The 19,999-nt window shown below is 40.9% G+C and overlaps 1 protein-coding gene across 4 annotated transcripts in view; it reads left to right on the top strand.

The window, feature by feature from the left end:
- The window catches only part of HS3ST5 (heparan sulfate-glucosamine 3-sulfotransferase 5), a 430,773-nt gene extending 414,595 nt beyond the window's left edge, over window positions 1-16,178 (top strand). For all 4 annotated transcript variants that reach the window (XM_069726165.1, XM_069726163.1, XM_069726164.1 and 1 more), the window contains 2 exons: window positions 9,091-9,229; window positions 11,607-16,178. In XM_069726165.1, coding sequence (XP_069582266.1) covers window positions 9,123-9,229; window positions 11,607-12,537 — 1,038 coding nt within the window. In that variant the 5' untranslated portion in view covers window positions 9,091-9,122 and the 3' untranslated portion in view covers window positions 12,538-16,178. The remainder of the gene's footprint in view (window positions 1-9,090; window positions 9,230-11,606) is intronic.
- Window positions 16,179-19,999: the final 3,821 nt, after the last annotated feature.

The raw sequence follows: 19,999 nt of genomic DNA, 5'->3' as shown, positions 1-19,999 counted from the left end.
CATTGTTGTGCCACGTGTCGGATCAGCCAATGAGTGGCCACTATTTACAGATAGTGATGTGACATTGTTGTGCCACGTGTCAGCTCAGGCAATGTGTGGCCACTCTTTACAGATAGTGATGTGACATTGTTGTGCCACGTGTCGACTCAGCCAATGGGTGGCCACTATTTACAGATAGTGATGTGACATTGTTGTGCCACGTGTCAGATCAGCCAATGTGTGGCCATTATTTACAGATAGTGATGTGACATTGTTGTGCCACGTGTCGGCTCAGCCAATGTGTGGCCACTCTTTACAGATAGTGATGTGACATTGTTGTGCCACGTGTCGACTCAGCCAATGGGTGGCCACTATTTACGGATAGTGATGTGACATTGTTGTGCCATGTGTCGGATCAGCCAATGTGTGGCCATTCTTTACAGAGAGTAATGTGACATTGTTGTGCCATGTGTCGACTCAGCCAATGAGTGGCCACTATTTACAGAGAGTGATGTGACATTGTTTTGCCACGTGTTGGCTCAGCCAATGTATGGCAACTCTACAGAGAGTGATGTGACATTGTTGTGCCACATGGTGGCTTAGCCAATTAGTGGCCACTCTTTACAGAGAGTGATGTGACGTTGTGCCATGTGTCGACTCAGTCAATGTGTGGCCACTCTTTACAGAGAGTGATGTGACATTCTTGTGCCATGTGTCCGCTCAGCCAATGTGTGGCCACTCTTTTCAGAGAGTGATGTGACATTTTGCCATGTGTCTGCTCAGCCAATGAGAGGCCACTCTTTACAGAGAGTGATTTGACATTGTTGTGCCACGTGTCGACTCAGCCAATGTGTAGCCACTCTTTACAGAGAGTGATGTGACATTGTTGAGCCATGTGGTGGCTTAGCCAATGTGTGGCCACTATTTACAGAGAGTGATGTGACTTTGTTGTGCCACGTGTCGGCTCAGCCAATATTTGGCCACTCTTTACAGAGAGTGATGTGACATTCTTGTGCCACGTGCCGGCTCAGCCAATGTGTGGCCACTCTTTCAGAGAGTGATGTGACGTTGTTGTGCCCTGTGTCCGCTCAGCCAATGAGTGGCCACTCTTTTCACAGAGTGATGTGACATTCTGCCATGTGTCTGCTCAGCCAATGAGAGGCCACTCTTTACAGAGAGTGATGTGACATTGTTGTGCCACGTGTCGGCTCAGCCAATGTGTGGCCACTCTTTACAGAGAGTGATGTGACATTCTTGTGCCACGTGTCGGCTCAGCCAATGTGTGGCCACTCTTTGCAGAGAGTGATGTGACGTTGTTGTGCCCTGTGTCCGCTCAGCCAATGAGTGGCCACTCTTTTCAGAGAGTGATGTGACATTCTTGTGCCACGTGTCAGCTCAGCCAATGTGTGGCCACTCTTACAGAGAGTGTTGTGACGTTGTGCCACGTGTCGGCTCAGCCAATGTGTGGCCACTCTTTGCAGAGAGTGATGTGACGTTGTTGTGCCCTGTGTCCGCTCAGCCAATGAGTGGCCACTCTTTTCAGAGAGTGATGTGACATTCTGCCATGTGTCTGCTCAGCCAATGAGAGGCCACTCTTTACAGAGAGTGATGTGACATTGTTGTGCCACGTGTCGGCTGAGCTGATGAGTGTTCGCTCCTTGGCTGCAGCTCATCAAAATTCCATCAGGGAGAACGTTCACTCTGGCATAATAGCAAAAGCTACAGCTGAGGAGTGGGCCCTCATTGGCTGCATATGGCACAATGATGTCACATCACTCAGTAAAGAGCAGTGCAAACATTGCTGCAGTAGGTATTTTATTTTAGGTCTTGAATTGATCAATCTGAGGTTGTTCAGTTGTGGATAGCTCCTTTGATACAGAGATGTTATTAATTATTTGATTTAATTATATATTTTAAAAAACATGGTATGTACTCACATCTACATAGACAGATGAACTAAATAGTTTGTAAAATATACTTATCTTGTACTGATCCTTTATTTGTATGAGGGTATGTGCAGACGTTGTGGATTTTGCTGCGGATCCGCAGCGGTTTTGACGCTGCATATTCGCAGCTGTTTTCCCTGAGTTCACAGTACCATGTAAACCTATGGAAAACAAAATCCGCAGTGCACATGCTGCGGAAAAAAACGCTCTGAAATGTAGCGTTGTTTATTTCGCAGCATGTTCATTCTTTGTGCGGATTCCGCAGCGGTTTACACCTGCTCCATAATAGGAATCCGCAGGTGTAAAACCGCAGGTGAAATCCGCACAAAAACCGCATAAAATCCGCCGTAAATCCGCAGGTAAAACGCAGCACTTTTTACCTGCGGATTTCTCAAAACAGGTGCGGAAAAATCCAGAGAGGTTCCATCTACGGGTGCATATACCCTAAAAGTCCCGAACAGCAGAAAAGGGCGTAAATTATATACCTTCACTCTGTAGTCACAAGTAATAATGTCCCATGGTACATGTAAAATATTACATTCAATATCAAATTCTGCACATCTGATTCCCTATATATGCCGCCTGTCAGCATGATGAAGCCCAGTTTTTCAATGAATAATGTTACTAATATCGGCAACATAAACCAACATATATATATATTAAGATTTTTGGGGGTGAAAAGTTGATTTTGGAATAAACATGAGTTATAAAATAGAGTTATTAGCCAAGTAGTAAAGCAAATTTTGCTACCTGTACGATCTGTCAAACACAAGCAATAAGGCTTGCCTTTAATCACGGCATGTTATAGTGTAGCAGGTTATTCTGTAGTCAGCTACTGACACCTGCTGGTTTTGCTTCAGATCTGCACAATTTCTGCTGTTTCATCTGCAATTATTACTTTAAAAAATCTTTAAAAAGACTGTAAACTATTTATTTCTGTTACATGGCAAAAAGAAGTACAACCCATACATTTAGAATGGTTAAAGATGATGCAACATTATTGCTTTATATGTAAAAAAATAATAATAATAACAATAATAATAATTGTGCTTTCGTATTTTTTTTGCTTCAGGTTTTTGTACTTTGCACAAACAGGGGAAAGGCTATCCCTTTTGGACCATCCACTTTGTTTATATAGCTTACCGCGGACAGTCGGGATCCGGTTGTGCTATGCCCTAATCCAGTGTTCCCCAACTTCAGTCCTCAAGAGCCACCAACAGGTCATATTTTCAGGATTTCCTTCGGCTTGCCCAGGTGATGGACTTGTTGTCTGTGCAGGTTCTGCAATTATCACCTGAGCAATGCTAAGGAAATCCTGAAAACATGACCTGTTGGTGGCTCTTGAGGACTGGAGTTGGGGAACACTGCCCTCATCTATCGGTACGTCTGCTAACACAAGTGAACTTCAAGAGCTAGGTACCATCCTGATTGGAGACACCTTATTGTGGTGGGATGGCTTGTATGCTTTTTATTAAATCAAAATATTGTTAGCCAAGTACTCTGTTTTTTACATGTACTGTTACTATTTATTGACCAGTATAGGGTATTTGCTCATTTTGTTTTCTACTTTGCTCCTGCTTTACGTGAAAGTGGACAGCATCTCCGAATATTTTACGCAAAGGGACAATAGTTCCACCATGCATACACATAAAGCTAGAGCTACAAGGCAACTATGGGGGAGCCAGGCACCATTGCTGCTTTACCGTACTATAGAAGTGAATGGATTTGCACTGTGACACGTACTCTACCAAGACTGCAACAAAGAAGTCACAAAAACAAAATCAAAGATCGATATTTTGCGACTTGTCTGTCATGGTCGTAGTAGCGTGGGTGTTAACTTGCGGAACCGAGCAAACTTTCGTAGCACAACGATAGGCAGGTGTGGGAAAATGCTGCAAAATAAGAATACTCTCAAAAAGAGTAATGTTAATAGTTATTTTTATATACAGTTGTGCTCAAAAGTTTCCATACCCCAATTTTTGCTTTCTTGGCCTTTTTTTCAGAGAATATGAATGATAACACCAAAACTTTCTCTCCACTCATGGTTAGTGGTTGGGTGAAACCATTTATTGTAAAACTACTGTGTTCTCTTTTTATATCATGACAACCCAAAACATCTAAATGACCCTGATCAAAACTTCACATACCCTACTTTTTAATACCGTGTATTGCCCCCTCAAACATCAATGACAGCTTGAAGTCTTTTGTGGTAGTTGTGCAGGTTCTTTATTTTCTCAGATGGTAATGCCGCCCACTCCTCTTGGCAAAAAGCCTACAGTTCCTGTAAATTCCTGGACTGTCTACCATGAACTGCGTGCTTGAGATCTTTCCAGAGTGGCTCAATGATATTGAGGTCAGGAGACTGAGATGGCCACTCCAGAAGCTTCACTTTGGGTGGGGAAATAAATGTCCAGCCATTTTTTTCTCTTGGTGTGTTTTTGTGTTGTGTGGAGGTAGGGAACTCCTGACTGCTAGTTCCTGACAAAGCTGCCATGAGTGTTGTCCCAGAGGACCTGGACAGGATTGTATATGAACTTTTTATTTCCATTTGAGCCGGACAGGCTGTTTTTCTGTTACCAGCTTGGGTTTTTGATTTATGACGCAATAAACCACCCAGAGACTTTAACCCCTTTCCAACATTGGGCGCAATAGTACGCCGATGTCAGACACCCTCACCCTTTACGTGTGATGAGCCCACATCTTTTCTGGCACATGTCAGCTGAGGTCACGGGAGGAATTACGATCCTCCCATGGCTGTTAACCAATTAAATGCCACTGTCAAACTCTGACAGCGGTATTTAACGCACGCTTCCGACAAGCACGCCAGAAATCCGCCCATAAGTTGGCATGACAACAAGAAGTCTCCTGCAGACCTCTATGGATGTCACCGCTGGATTGCTATGAGCGCCGCCTGGTGGTTGGCGGTCATAGCAAGTGAGTATTTCTGCTACATATAGGCGATCTGATCATCACCTGTATGTAGCAGAGGCGATCGGGTTATGGCTAGTTATGAGCGAATATACTCATTACTCGAGATTTCCCGAGCACACTTGGGTGTCCTCTGAGTATTTTTTAGTGCTCGGAGATTTAATTTTCTTCGCCTCAGCTGAATGATTTACATCTGTTAGCCAGCATAAGTACATGTGGGGGTTGCCTGGTTGCTAGGGAATCCCCACATGTAATCAAGCTGGCTAGTAGCTGTAAATCATCCAGCTTCGGCGAAAAAAACTAAATCTCCGAGCACTAAAAAATACTCGGAGGTCACCCGAGCGTGCTCGGGAAATCTCGAGTAACGAGTATATGCGCTCATTACTAGTTATGGCAGCTTCTAGTATCCCATGGAGACTATTGAAGCATGCAAAAAGTATTTAAAAAATGCTTTTAAAAATATATATAAAAAATATATATATAAAAATTCAAATCACCCCCCTTTCGCCCCATTCAAAATAAACCAATAAAAAAAAATCAAACATACACATTTGTGAAGCTGACAGCTGAGGGTTGCAGCCCCCAGCTGTGAGTTTTACCTGTTTGGTTCAAGAAAATAGGGGGAACCCACGTCTGGTTTTTCATTCATTTATTTTGTTAGATCGCAGGCGGTGGCTAAGGAATCTGAAAAAAAGCAAAAAACAGGCAGAGATGCTTAACTGTCTAACTGGGCCTCAATACAATTGCACTGACAGGGTGCAGCGGACCCAAGTAAAATGGCAACTGCACAGGTCCAATAATACCAAATGAGACAGCCAGCCTTCAATCAGTGATTGGCCGTGTGGCACACCAATGCAAAAAAATATACTCTGGATGTGCCAATGTTCAATGCAGAGCATCTGGTTCTCAGCCTATTAATGATGCCCTATGGCGGGCTGCCCAGTGCTAACTATAATGCATCCTGTGTGAACAGAGGCCACAGTTTACAGAACCATTTGGGCCCAAATGCACCCCGAAAAAAATATAATGTGCAAAAAAACATATCAATATATGTAAGGTACATGTGTTTTTGCATGATGGATAAGCATCTACCTGTATTTTTCAGCATTGAAAACACTATTAATTCTGACCAAATTTCCAACTCCATTTGCCAAAATACAGCCCGAAACTTGTAAAGAACCTCCACCATGCCTGCACTCAATATTGTGCTACTCTCCAGCACTTTTGCCAACAATTTGCCTTCTGTTAAAATGAGATAATTCCAATTTTCTAGTGCTCTGGACTCATCATGATGTGTCTTTCATCTGCTGCAGGTTTCCTTGGTCGACCATTGCATCTATTGTCCTCAGCATTGCCCATTTCTTAATGCTTTTTCAAAAGACTTTAACAGCATATCTTAAAACTCCAGTGTGTTCGAAATGTTGGACTGAGAGAGTCATTGCTGATGCATTCTAACAACCTTGTGTCCAATTGCTATTCTCAGTCTTGCCATGGTGTACGAGCTATGACATGAAACTTTCTTCCACAGCCTCGCAAGTAGCAGAGTTTGTCTGTTCCTCACCCAGTTTTAAGTTTCTGGTTCAGTTAATGACTATTTCAAACTACACAAGAAAATAATGCTCAATATCACCTTCCTGGTATAACTGGGTTACTCATATACCTGAATTTAATCTTACAAATCTCTGACTTTGTGCAGGGCGGTCACACCAAATATTGATTTAGATTTCTCTTTTGTTTACTCACTTTGCATTTTGCTAAAAGATAAAAAATCAACTTTTAACACTTCTATTTTTTAAAGCATTCTTGCTTTGCACCTTAAGACAGTATTGTATGTCCATGTTATTGACTGATTTTTTTTTTAGCAATTTCACGGAAAAAAAATAAATCTCTGACTTATTTTACCCCTTTTATAAAGGATAATAGAGATGTACTATTTTATGTACCAATATAATATATCTGTCAAGAAGAAAAATACTATTTAGATATTTAGGCAGAAAAAATTCATATCTACTGTAGCAGTATAACTTGTGGCTCACTTCTAACGTTCCTGTTAGAGATTCTGAGTTTGAATCCAGGGGAAGATGATAATTCAAGAAAAGCAAATAATTTGTTAGCTATATGGTATATCTACTGAACACAGACATATGCCAGTGAGCTAAATCAGCTGCAGAAGCGGTATGTCCGCACCTACTTGGCAAAGGTGTGTCCTTTCGATGATTTTCCTTTTTTAGATCACTATTTTATTGCTATGTATCTCCCATCTATTCTATATTTAAAGGGGATCCACTTGAAACTGTAAAAATATGTAATCTGCCGGTGAATCTTGAAGCAGTCATCTAAAGGCTTCAACATTCACCAACACTATGGCTGTCCATGTAATTCACAATCAACTTATTGGGTCCTAACCTTTCTACCCTTTTTCTACTACAGCTAATTGACAACCCAAATGTTGGACCCATCTGCATTAAAGAGAGTTTGGCAGCACATAATGACTATTCACACCATGAAAGGGAGAGGTGCAAAACAAGTGCAACACTTTGACAAAACTAAATAGCTCAGTGAACCTCCCAAACTTCCATCTATTTCCACCATTCATTTTCTTTATTGAAAGCTCTGGCTTCACAGGAGGCAGAGGAGGACAGAGATAGATGGGGAAAAAAACTGGGTGAAAAGTGCACTAAACTGATCTGCCATGTCATGAGTGAACCAAGCATCATTGCTAAGTTTGAATACTCATTTTGTGCTGACAGACCTCCAATAATAGGTTGGTCCATCTCAGTCTATCATGCATATCTGTATACCTCTCAACACAGGAGGTGAGGCTCCAGAATCAGCTAAAGGTACCGTCACATTAAGCGATGCTGCAGCGATATAGACAACGATGCCGATCACTGCAGCGTCGCTGTGTGGTCGCTGGAGAGCTGTCACACAGACAGCTCTCCAGCGACCAACGTTGCCGAGGTCCCTGGGTAACCAGGGTAAACATCGGGTTACTAAGCGCAGGGCCGCGCTTAGTAACCCGATATTTACCCTGGTTACCTAAAAAAAACAAACACTACATACTTACATTCCGGTGTCTGTCGCGTCCCTCGCAGTCAGCTTCCCGCACTGACTGTGAGAGCCGGCCGGCCGTAAAGCAGAGCACAGCGGTGATGGCACCGCTGTGCTTTACGGCCGGCGCTCACAGTCAGTGCGGGAAGCTGACTGCGAGGGACGCGACAGACACCGGAATGTAAGTATGTAGTGTTTTGTTTGTTGTTTTTAGGTAACCAGGGTAAATATCGGGTTACTAAGCGCGGCCCTGCGCTTAGTAACCCGATGTTTACCCTGGTTACAAGTGAAGACATCACTGTATCGGCGTCACACACGCCGATTCAGCGATGTCAGCGAGTGATCCAGCGACGAAATAAAGTTCTGGCCTTCTAGCTCCGACCAGCGATCTCACAGCAGGATCCTGATCACTGCTGCGTGTCAAACACAACGATATCGCTATCCAGGACGCTGCAACGTCACGGATCGCTATCATTATAAAGTCGCTCAGTGTGAAGGTACCTTTAGAGTGGCTGAGCTGTTCTGGTTGGAAACTCCTATACAAAAGAATGGTAGTGATAGATAGATAGATAGATAGATAGATAGATAGATAGATAGATAGAAGAGAGAAGCACAGACATTCTTGGCTGATTCCTTTGAACCACAGTCCAGTGGTCGGAGCTGAATGGCGTTATTCCGGTCTCAGCCATGAACCACTAAGATGGCTTCAAGCCCTTGGCTAATACTAATACGCTGTTCACATCATTACATATTAATGGAAATTACATCATATACGGACTGACACCGGTGATCCCCTCTTTCTATACGCTTGTTTGACGGGAGAACAACATAATTTGTAGTAGAGCATCTGAAGCAGATGTGAACATGGGCTTAGAATGCCCTAATGAGTAACAGTTTTTTTTTAATACAAAACACTTTATTTGTGGTAATATTTAAGAATTTATGGAGTTCATTTGGATACTTTGGTCTTACATCAGTGAAAACTATCATGTAAACCAGTCTGATGCCATATATTTACATTTTATATTTTTTACAGGCTTTAGTCATTCAACAGGTGCCAATTTGAAGGGAAAACATGATCAACCAGGATTTCCTCCTTGTGTCTTAGTCCCTTGTAGTGGAGCATTGATTGAGTGCCTGTTAATAAACATGCTGATAAATGCTTTCCGTGTGCTGTTTTTCTCAGACTGAAGAAGTCCTGAAGATTGATGGAGGGCCATGCTATTCAAACAGCAGGCGTTGCTGAGACAGAAGCTGCTGGTGCTAGGCAGCCTTGCTGTTGGAAGTCTCTTATATCTAGTTGCCAGAGTTGGGAGCTTGGATAGGTAAGCGCCTTAAAGTTATAAGTCTGGAAATTAGAATTTGACTTGTTCTTTGTCTAGAAATGTAAAAATTGGGAGTGGTGTTATATACTAAAAAACCTATCTGTTCATTTTCCTCTAAAGAAATGAATGAGGTCTATGCCACACAATGGAGTGTCTCAGTAATGTATGAGGGATATGCGGCATCCTGCCTCTTCATAGAATGCAAAATTTTTGCTTGAAGAATCGGAGCAATATAAAAGGTCTCATGTTGTATTTAAAGTATGTGGGGACAATATATAAGATCAGTATTCATATTTAAATGCCGAATCAGTAACCAAGAGGTCTAGTGTTAAATGGCCTCGCTGGAGCCATCCATTAATTTTTGCCTTGTGGATCCTCTATTCGCTCTGTAGAATAGGCAGAATCCTTGGCTGCTCAAGCTATAAAATATGACATAGAGTTCATCATCTCATGTAAGATTACAGCCTGTTCCCTCAGTGTTCTGCATGCCTGTGCTCCATACTACCAGGCTGCATTACAATGCATTTATAAGCCTACATGAATAATTTAAAGGCCAGGCAAACAAGTCCCTTCCAGCGTTTTGTTGAATCTCTTGACATCAACAATGTGTCCTTCATTGTGCGCCTTTCTTCTAAAAAATAAGTCTGGATCCAACAAGTAAATGCAAATCACTGTATTTTAACCTCAGTAGTTGTGACTGTATCATGTTAGGCACTGGATTATATAGACTTCTCAGCCATCCATGACAATACTATTATACTGCTTATCCCTGGAGACACCAAGTGCTCACCGTAGATGATGAAACACTCATGCATTTAAATACCAGGATAAACATGAGACTGGTTACTGAATGGGAATGAGAAAATAATCCCTGTTTATGGGGAATTTGCATCATTTATGTAAATTAAAGTACACTCAGGTCAATTATTTTGAATTTGTAAATCATTAATTGCCTTTTTAGATCTTTTCATATCATTTTACTATTATAGTACATCTTGTAATCTAACTAAACTTGACAGTGTGTATGCATTTCGCAGATAAAACTTGTAATATTCGACTCTGATGAGAATTTTCTTTATTTTCTTCTGTCTGAAGCTTGGCTTCCATATATCTAGGCCATTTGTATCATTCTTTTTCGTACCTAAACTGATGACGACTGACATCAAAATGATATCTGTTGTCAACCAGCTTTTTGCGAGTTTCTACTGCAAAACTTGTGAGCCAGGTCGAAAAACGCAACATGCGGCATTTTATGAAGAATCAACCACAACAACTGATGCGCCACATGAGCGTGAATGATCCCATAGCAAACTTTGGGTTCGTTTTCCCATCAGTTTCCTGCATGGCCGGATAAATGGAAACTATTCCTAATCTATAAAATGCAAACTAGATTATTCATGTAATGTTGAGTATTGTCAATCAACAGAGCATCATTCTTAAAACTGAAAACCACTAGATAAATATTAGAAAAAACGTTTTGACAGTGAGGGTGATCAATGAGTTGAACAGGCTGCCACCAGAGGTGGCGAGTTCTCCTTCAATGGAAGCCTTCAGAGGCTGGACAGTCATCGGTCTGAGATGGTTTAGTGAATCCTGCATTGAGCAGGGGTTTGGACACAATGACCCAGGAGGTCCCTTCCAGCCCTACATTGTATGATTCTATAATAAATAATAGAAATTTGTCCTTCTTTGTATGCTGCTTCTTCCCATTTCTAATGACAGGACCAACAGCCATAGCAGACATTAAAGATATATTTGAATGCTGCTTGGCTAGACAGGAAACCCCCTATCTGTCCTAGCACCTCTTAAAGTGATTGTTAACGTTAAGATATTTTTCTGCAAACTGCAGCCAGGGAGACGGTACATCCCCTTCAAAGTCACTGAGCTCATTGATTAGTTGCCGAGCTGTTGACAAGACATTGGTGCTGCAGCCAATACCAGAAAATGGAAACAGCAGCAGAGACTCACCGGTGGACCCGGGTAAGGCGAGTACACCATGGCTTGTTATATTTCAACAAACTGCAACTGAGGCCAATGAGAACATCTTTAAAGTAAAGCTAAAGAGCCACCTTTTATCTTCTTTTTTCCAAGTGAGCTAAGGTTGGATTTACATATATGAGGCCATTTAGTGTTTTTTTTCCTCCGGTGTGGTATAGAAACACAGTAACTGATCCAACTGTAGTCTATGGCATAGTTTCTGGCGTATTAGTTGCACCAATATGTTCCAGGAGCCAAATCCGACATGGTTATTGGTACCCGGACATTACATGTATTCTTAGTCATCCAGTGGTCACTTTCTCCTGTTTATTCTGCTTTTCTTAATACATACAATTTAATAAATACAATTATTTGATCTTATAAACCTTTGTCGTTACAGGCTGCCGCCAATATGTTCAGTCGAAGGTAGATTCAGTCCACCAAATCAGGATGCAATCACTCTTCGTGCTATGCAGTATAAACGAGGACTCTTACATGAATTTCGGAAAGGAAATGCAACTAAAGAGCAAATTCTCCTTCATAACTTGGTCCAGCAGCTACCAAAGGCGATTATTATAGGTGTGAGAAAAGGAGGAACTAGAGCCTTACTTGAAATGTTAAATCTCCACCCTGCTGTGGTGAAGGCCTCTCAAGAAATACACTTTTTTGACAATGATGAGAACTACGCAAAGGGTATTGAGTGGTACAGAAAAAAGATGCCATTTTCCCATCCCCACCAAATCACTATAGAAAAGAGCCCTGCCTACTTTATTACAGATGAGGTCCCCGAAAGGATTTACAAAATGAACTCATCCATTAAATTACTCATTATTGTCAGAGAGCCAACAACAAGAGCTATTTCTGACTATACACAGGTATTGGAGGGCAAGGAAAGGAAAAATAAGACCTACTACAAGTTCGAAAAAATGGCTATGGACACGAATACCTGTGAAGTGAACACTAAATACAAGGCTGTGAGGACCAGTATCTATACCAAGCATCTGGAAAGGTGGCTGAAGTACTTCCCCATTGAACAGTTTCACATTGTCGATGGGGATCGGCTAATTACCGAACCACTGCCAGAATTGCAACTGGTGGAAACCTTTCTCAATCTACCACCCAGGATCAGTCAATACAACCTATACTTTAATGCTACCAGAGGTTTTTATTGCTTGCGGTTTAACATTGTTTTTAACAAGTGCCTGGCAGGAAGCAAGGGGCGCATACATCCTGAGGTCGACCCCTCAGTCATTACCAAATTGCACAAGTTCTTTCATCCCTTCAATCAGAAGTTTTACCAGATCACCGGGAGGACATTTAACTGGCCCTAACAACTACTATTGTCTACAACACCGTGTGTTGCACATTGGTTCCAGTGAAGTCTATAATAGGACGATTATGCACTTTTCATGGACACCTTTAATAGAGAAAATGTTTAATTTCTTGAGAAAAATAAATTATGTATGTGACCAAATATTTAAGGGAAAGTCTTTACTGAAAGTGAAAAGGAGACTCCTTACAAGTCATAAAAAGTATGATTAGCATTCTAATAAAAAGGAAATGTTACTAATATACTACTTTACCCACAGATGCCTCAAGAAAACATGTATGTTATATACATATCTACAGACATTAGATGAGTGTCACGTAATTCAACCAATCTCAAGAGGGTCTAGCATAGAGTTTGTCTATGGGTGCTGTCACATGTCTGTGCCACAAATCATCTTAATAGTAGTGTGGCATCTGAATCCCTGGTCAAAACACTGGAAATAGGCATTTGGGTCATATTCATATTGTGCTCATGAGAACATAAGCTTACTAAAGCATAAGTTGAAATAGAAAATCTGCTTGCAACAATGTGGTGACATTCCAAGTATACATATATATCCATGCAGACATAAGAGATAGTAAAGCTAGACTTCTCTGATAACAGCTCATTGTAAGGTAAATACATAAGACAATTTGGTTTGATGCCCCTTATTATCAGTTAGTGTTCATAGACATAAAGCCCCCTCACTGCCCCAAACACAGTAGATAGATATGGGCCAAAAGATGGTACAGTCGACAGCCTCTTGACAGACTCCTCTATACACAGGAGCACCCAACCTGCTGAGTGCTCTTGTATTGTGTACAACAGTGTCCATCAACTCCTGTCTTCAAGGCACAATAGATTATGTTTCCCGGATTTCCATAGCATTGCACAGGTGGTGGAATTATCACCTGTGAAATACTAAGGAAATTCTGAAAACATGATCTGTTGGTGGGCATTGAGGACTGGAGTGGAAAAACGGTGCTGTACAAGAGAGCCACTCCCAGACATCTCAAGAACAAAAGAATTAGAAGCCCAGATTTGGATATGCCTCATTCTTGTCTCATCTGACCACATCTGTCGGGAAAATTGGGAGGCCCCATACACATTAGAGAGTCGGTCGCCCCTGCTGATATCAGTGGGTTTAGTCAACTTAGTCTATAGGGACTAAGAAGAGTTGATCCTTCTGAAAGACTCCCTTTAAGATGTATATATGGGCATGAAGGTCATAGAAAATTGAATAAAACCTGAGGGAGATGCAGATCTCCCTAAGAATCTGCCTCTAGAGCTTATTTGAAATGAAAGGAGCCGTTACCAGTGGGATTTGTAACGAATGACACTTTGCTCTCATAATTACACATCTCTATATTGAGATCAGAACTAACACAGCACAGCAGATCTAACACAGTAAAGCAGAAATTAACTTTGTCACCTTAGAAATACAATTGCACTGCAGATGTCCTCTCATAGTACTTCAGCTTCCATCTCACAAGCAGCCATTATGGAGAAGGGGCAGTGTAGCAGAGCTGACGGCACTGCAAATGTGTTTCCAATGAGATAAAATTCAACTCTTCTGTACTGTGTCGGTTATAATCAGGTAAAGCTCTGCAGCAGAACTGACAGCTCTATCGGAGGACAACTGTAGATGCAAATGTTTGTAATAAGACAAAGTTCACTTCTGCTGTACTGTGTTAGCTCTGCTTTACTGTGCTAGCTCTGCTTCACTGTGTTAGTTCTGATCTCAATGCAGAGCAGTGTGTAATTATGAGTACAAAGTGTCAATCATTACTGGTTCACACTAATAACCCCGCCTTTTATTTAAATTAATCTCTGGAGGCAGATTCTCAGTGAGATCTATGTCCAGCCCATAGATCTTATCAGCTAATTTTTATATAAGTTAAACATGTATTTCTCTAGAATAAGACAGACATCAGATATGAAGGTATGATTTTATTCAACTTCTTCTTGTGACACACATGACCATGTAGATGGCTTAGGAGGGTTGATCCTACTGACAGATTCCCTATAGGTGATTACTGTACTACAAACATTGAATAAGCCAAATATATCTGATGTCTTTGAGTACTTTTATTCAGTTTTGTCCTTAATTTATTGCTAGGAACCTCCATGGACCAAACATACTTTATTAGCACAGACAAAGCAAAGTCTAAATAGTGTGGTCCTTCAGTTTAAGTGGGGTTTGTTTCTGATAATTTTTGCTACACATTTTCTTAGGAATGGTAAAATGTTAGGGACAAGTTTGCACCCATTTTTGTATTGTTAAAATGCATTTAAAATAAAAAATGAAGCAACTTTGCAAATAGTCTTATTTTATTCTTCTGCTCTTGTGCAGACCTATATGTTTACATAGTTACAAACCTGTGTAGTCTGATCTTGCAATTATGCTTACATCTGTCCTACTGCTTTCAACCAAATTGGGTGTTGGACTGATTAAAGGAAGTAGGACGGCAGGATCAGACTACACAGGGTTATTTGTAGTCTGCTACCATGGAGACACATGGGTCTTTATAGGAAGTGAAGATGCAAAAATGCAAGATTTGTTTTACATTTTAGATGCATTGGAGCAATAAAAATGGTTACAAAGTTGGGTATACCCTTTAAGACCAAATGTGCATGACAGTTAGCTTTGAATTTCAATTTAAAAAGGTAGATGCGAGAAAGCACAAATTGGTTTTGCTGTTAGCAGAGCACACTAGAAACAGGGATTTCTGATTAATTGCAAACACAATTCTTCCAATAAAGTATTCAATGCAAATGGAAAACTGTATAACAGAAAATGTTTTACAAAATAATGTATGTTGTGTAAATGAAATACACACACCAGGAGGCACCCATTAGAAATAAAAGACATTCTAGCTGTAATAAACATATTCTAAATACATAGAGATGACACTGTCAGTTATTGAAAGTAATACACAAGTTGCAAATTAAAATAATGTATTGTCTCTTTCAATAAAGGTGACGTTCAGCACTTAAAGAAAAAAGCTAACTACATTGTAAAATAATAATAGAGGCAGTACTTGTCTTTAGTAGTGCCCTTCACTGCCCTTAAGGCGCTTGCCAGGTCCCCCTCTGTTCTTGCTGCTCCATGTGGATGGACATATGACTGCTGTGCCCAATCACTAAACAACACATCACCGCTACAGTCAATGACTGACTGCAGAGGTCATATATTCATGCAGAAGGAGCAGGAAATGCAGGAACCAATGGGGACCCAGGAAGTGCTGGAACAGGATCAGTGGAATAATTATTTTACTCCATTGTGTTTTTCTTTTAAAGCGGACAGCCAACCCCTCTAAGGCCCTGCTGTGAAGAGATTCAGCTATTTTCATATAAATAAACCAGTGCTCGTCTTATTCTTGTTCCAAAGTTACTGTGGTGGATTTGCACTATAATTTCTTGTACCGGTACCTGTCACTCGTAGCATGTTGACAATAGGAAACAGAGGCCTGACCATTCCCCCTCACTGTGTGTTTGTCCAAAAAGACCTACTGTAAATAATGTAGATTTTATTGTACATACTGTTTCACATTAATTATATTTTGTAAAACTACGTATGAACTCTTTAAATTATTGTGAGAAGTTTTATTGTGGTAACTTAAAATGGAATGAATTAAAATCACTCAATGTGGATTTCTTTCACTCGCGGTTCTATCATGTTATCTCATTAAAAAATGCTCCACCTGCGATCAGACACCTTATGATGAAGATATTCTCCCATAAACACTTTTGGTGAAATGCATGTAGGAAAAGTACTCTATGGCTACACATGGCAGTGTGGAACTATGTGGAATTTGTGTGCTACAGGATAAGCTCCATGGACACGGCTTTGCCATATCAATGAGCCATTATTGTTAGGGAAGGTGTAGACGGCCGTAGGTTCTTTCATACGAGAGAGTCGGGTCGATTATGCAAATGACACAGTGATCAGAGTGTGATCAGAGTTTGATCAGAGTGTGATCCAATTCTCTCTGATGGAGGAGAACATGGAGAAAAAAATGGCTCCCATTTTCACTATTTTGCCAGCCTCTGGAAATCTCGCTGTACTCAGATGTCATCCACATACACTTCAATGGTTTACTCACACTCATTGACTTACATGAAAGTGTATTATTATTACCGAAAGTGATCCGAATATGAGATCAAACGCGGGCATGCAGTAATTTTTTTTTCCTTGGACAGACTCTGTCCTAGGAAAAAAAATTTGTATATGTTCCCGACTCCATAGAATAACATTGGTCCGAGTGCGATCTACAGTTTTGTCGAATTGCACTCAGATCGAAAATACGGTCATGTTGTCCTGCCCTTATTGTAATTTTAACAGCAAGCATCGCATTAGCAGTTTCAATTTTTTACTCTTTTTGCAAAAGATAAAGAGTAGACATTCAAGGCATTGCAGTTTTCAAACTGATCATTATAAGGGTTGTCCTGTCAAGACTGTGTGTGGTTGCAGACTTATGAATCCCCCAGAGCAAATGCACTATGCACTGCGAGGAATCGCCGGTTTCAAACCGGGGAACAGAGAGTATGTACGAGTTACACATACCCCCAGCCAGTTGCTACGGCCTCACTCACCATACACTTGTATGTAGTCAGACATGCCTCCTACTGGCTATCCACATCACTAGACGGGACGCGGCCTTGCTCAACTCAATGTGCTCAGGGGATCACAAGTCTGCAGTCGCACAGAGTGACTGTAGACTTATTGGTTTTAACTGGACAACCCCTTTAACACTTTTTGAGTATTTATTGGTAATAGCCATGCCATTTTGCAGGTTTTGAAGGTTAAAATATACTGCATCTTTAAGGAAAGACCATCAAGAATCAATTTGTTCATTTCAAGCTGAAAGGCCTGTATAGGATTGAATGATAATTTTTCATAAGTCTCCTGATCAGATAATTCAAAAATCTTATTCCTATAATCAAGAAAATTCATGATTACGACTACTCCGCCTTTATCCGACATTTTGATGATTATATCAGACATATTTTTTATTTCCTTTAACCCCTTTACCCCCAAGGGTGGTTTGCACGTTAATGACCGGGCCAATTTTTACAATTCTGACCACTGTCCCTTTATGAGGTTATAACTCTGGAACGCTTCAATGGATCCTGGTGATTCTGACATTGTTTTCTCGTGACATATTGTACTTCATGACAATGGTAAAAATTCTTTGATAGTACCTGCGTTTATTTGTGAAAAAAACGGAAATTTGGCGAAAATTATGAAAATTTCGCAATTTTCCAACTTTGAATTTTTATGCAATTAAATCACAGAGATATGTCACACAAAATACTTAATAAGTAACATTTCCCACATGTCTACTTTACATCAGCACAATTTTGGAACCAAAATTTTTTTTTGTTAGGGAGTTATAAGGGTTAAAAGTTGACCAGCAATTTCTCATTTCTACAACACCATTTTATTTTAGGGACCACATCTCATTTGAAGTCATTTTGAGGGGTCTATATGATAGAAAATACCCAAGTGTGACACCATTCTAAAAACTACACCCCTCAAGGTGCTCAAAACCATATTCAAGAAGTTTATTAACCCTTCTGGTGCTTCACAGGAATTTTTTGAATGTTTAAATAAAAATGAACATTTAACTTTTTTTCACAAAAAATTTAATTCAGCTCCAATTTGTTTTATTTTACCAAGGGTAACAGGAGAAAATGGACCCCAAACATTGTTGTACAATTTGTCCTGAGTATGCCAATACCCCATATGTGGGGGTAAACTACTGTTTGGGCGCATGGCAGAGCTCGGAAGCGAAGGAGTGCCATTTGACTTTTCAATGCAAAATTGACAGGAATTGAGATGGGACGCCATGTTGCGTTTGAAGAGCCACTGATGTGCCTAAACATTGAAACCCCCCACAAGTGACACCATTTTGGAAAGTAGACCCCCTAAGGAACTTATCTAGAGGTGTGGTGAGCACTTTGACCCACCAAGTGCTTCACAGAAGTTTATAATGTAGAACCGTAAAAATAAAAAATCATTTTTTCACAAAAATTATCTTTTCGCCCCCAATTTTTTATTTTCCCAAGGGTAAGAGAAGAAATTGGACCCCAAAAGTTGTTGTACAATTTGTCCTGAGTACGCTGATACCCCATATGTGGGGGTAAACCACTGTTTGGGCGGATGGGAGAGCTTGGAAGGGAAGGAGTGCCATTTGAATGCATACTTAGATGTAATGGTCTGGAAAGTAGACCCCCTTAGGAACTTATCTAGATGTGTGCAGAGCCGTAAAAATAAAACAAAATTTTTTTCCCACAAAAATTATTTTTTTAGCCCCCAGTTTTGTATTTTCCTGAGGGTAACAGGAGAAATTGGACCCCAAAATTTGTTGCCCAATTTGTCCTGAGTGCGATGATACACCATATGTGGGGGGAACCACTGTTTGGGCACATGGGAGGGATCAGAAGGGAAGGAGTGCCATTTGAATGCAGACTTAGATGGAATGGTCTGCAGGTGTCACATTGCGTTTGCAGAGCCCCTAATGTACCTAAACAGTAGAAACCCCCCACAAGTGACACCATTTTGGAAAGTAGACCCCCTTAGGAACTTATCTAGATGTGTGCTGAGCACTTTGACCCACCAAGGGCTTCACAGAAGTTTATAATGGAGAGCCGTAAAAATAAAACAAAAATTTTTTCCCACAAAAATTATTTTTTAGCCCCCAGTATTCTATTTTTCCGAGGGTAACAGGAGAAATTCGACCCCACAATTTGTTGTCCAATTTGTCCTGAGTGCGCTGATACCCCATATGTGGGGGGGAACCACTGTTTGGGCGCATGGGAGGGCTCGGAAGGGAAGGAGCTCCATTTGGAATGAGGACTTAGATGGAATGGTCTGCAGGTGTCACATTGCATTTGCAGAGCCCCTAATGTACCTAAACAGTAGAAACCTCCCACAAGTGACACCATTTTGGAAACTAGACCCCCTAAGGAACTCATCTAGATGTGTTGTGATAGCTTTGAACCCCCAAGTGTTTCACTACAGTTTGTAACGCAGAGCCGTGAAAATTAAAAAAAAAATCTTTCCCCCCAAAATTATTTTTTAGCCCCCAGTTTTGTATTTTCCCGAGGGTAAGAGGAGAAATTCGACCCCAAAAGTTGTTGTCCAATTTGTCCTGAGTACGCTGATACCCCGTATGTTGGGGGAAACCACCGTTTGAGCGCATGGCAGAGCTCGGAAGGGAAGGAGCGCCATTTGGAATGCAGACTTAGATGGAATGGTCTGCAGATGTCACATTGCGTTTGCAGAACCCCTAATGTACCTAAACAGTAGAAACCCCCCACAAGTGACCCCATATTGGAAACTAGACCCCCCAGGGAACTAATCTAGATGTGTTGTGAGAACTTTGAACCCCCAAGTGTTTCACTACAGTTTATAACGCAGAGCCGTGAAAATAAAAAATCCTTTTTTTTCCCACAAAAAATATGTTTTAGCCCCGAGT

The sequence above is a fragment of the Ranitomeya imitator genome, chromosome 5 (assembly GCF_032444005.1).
Source record: "Ranitomeya imitator isolate aRanImi1 chromosome 5, aRanImi1.pri, whole genome shotgun sequence".
NCBI lineage: Eukaryota > Metazoa > Chordata > Amphibia > Anura > Dendrobatidae > Ranitomeya > Ranitomeya imitator.
This window is presented reverse-complemented; position numbering and strand designations above follow the sequence as displayed.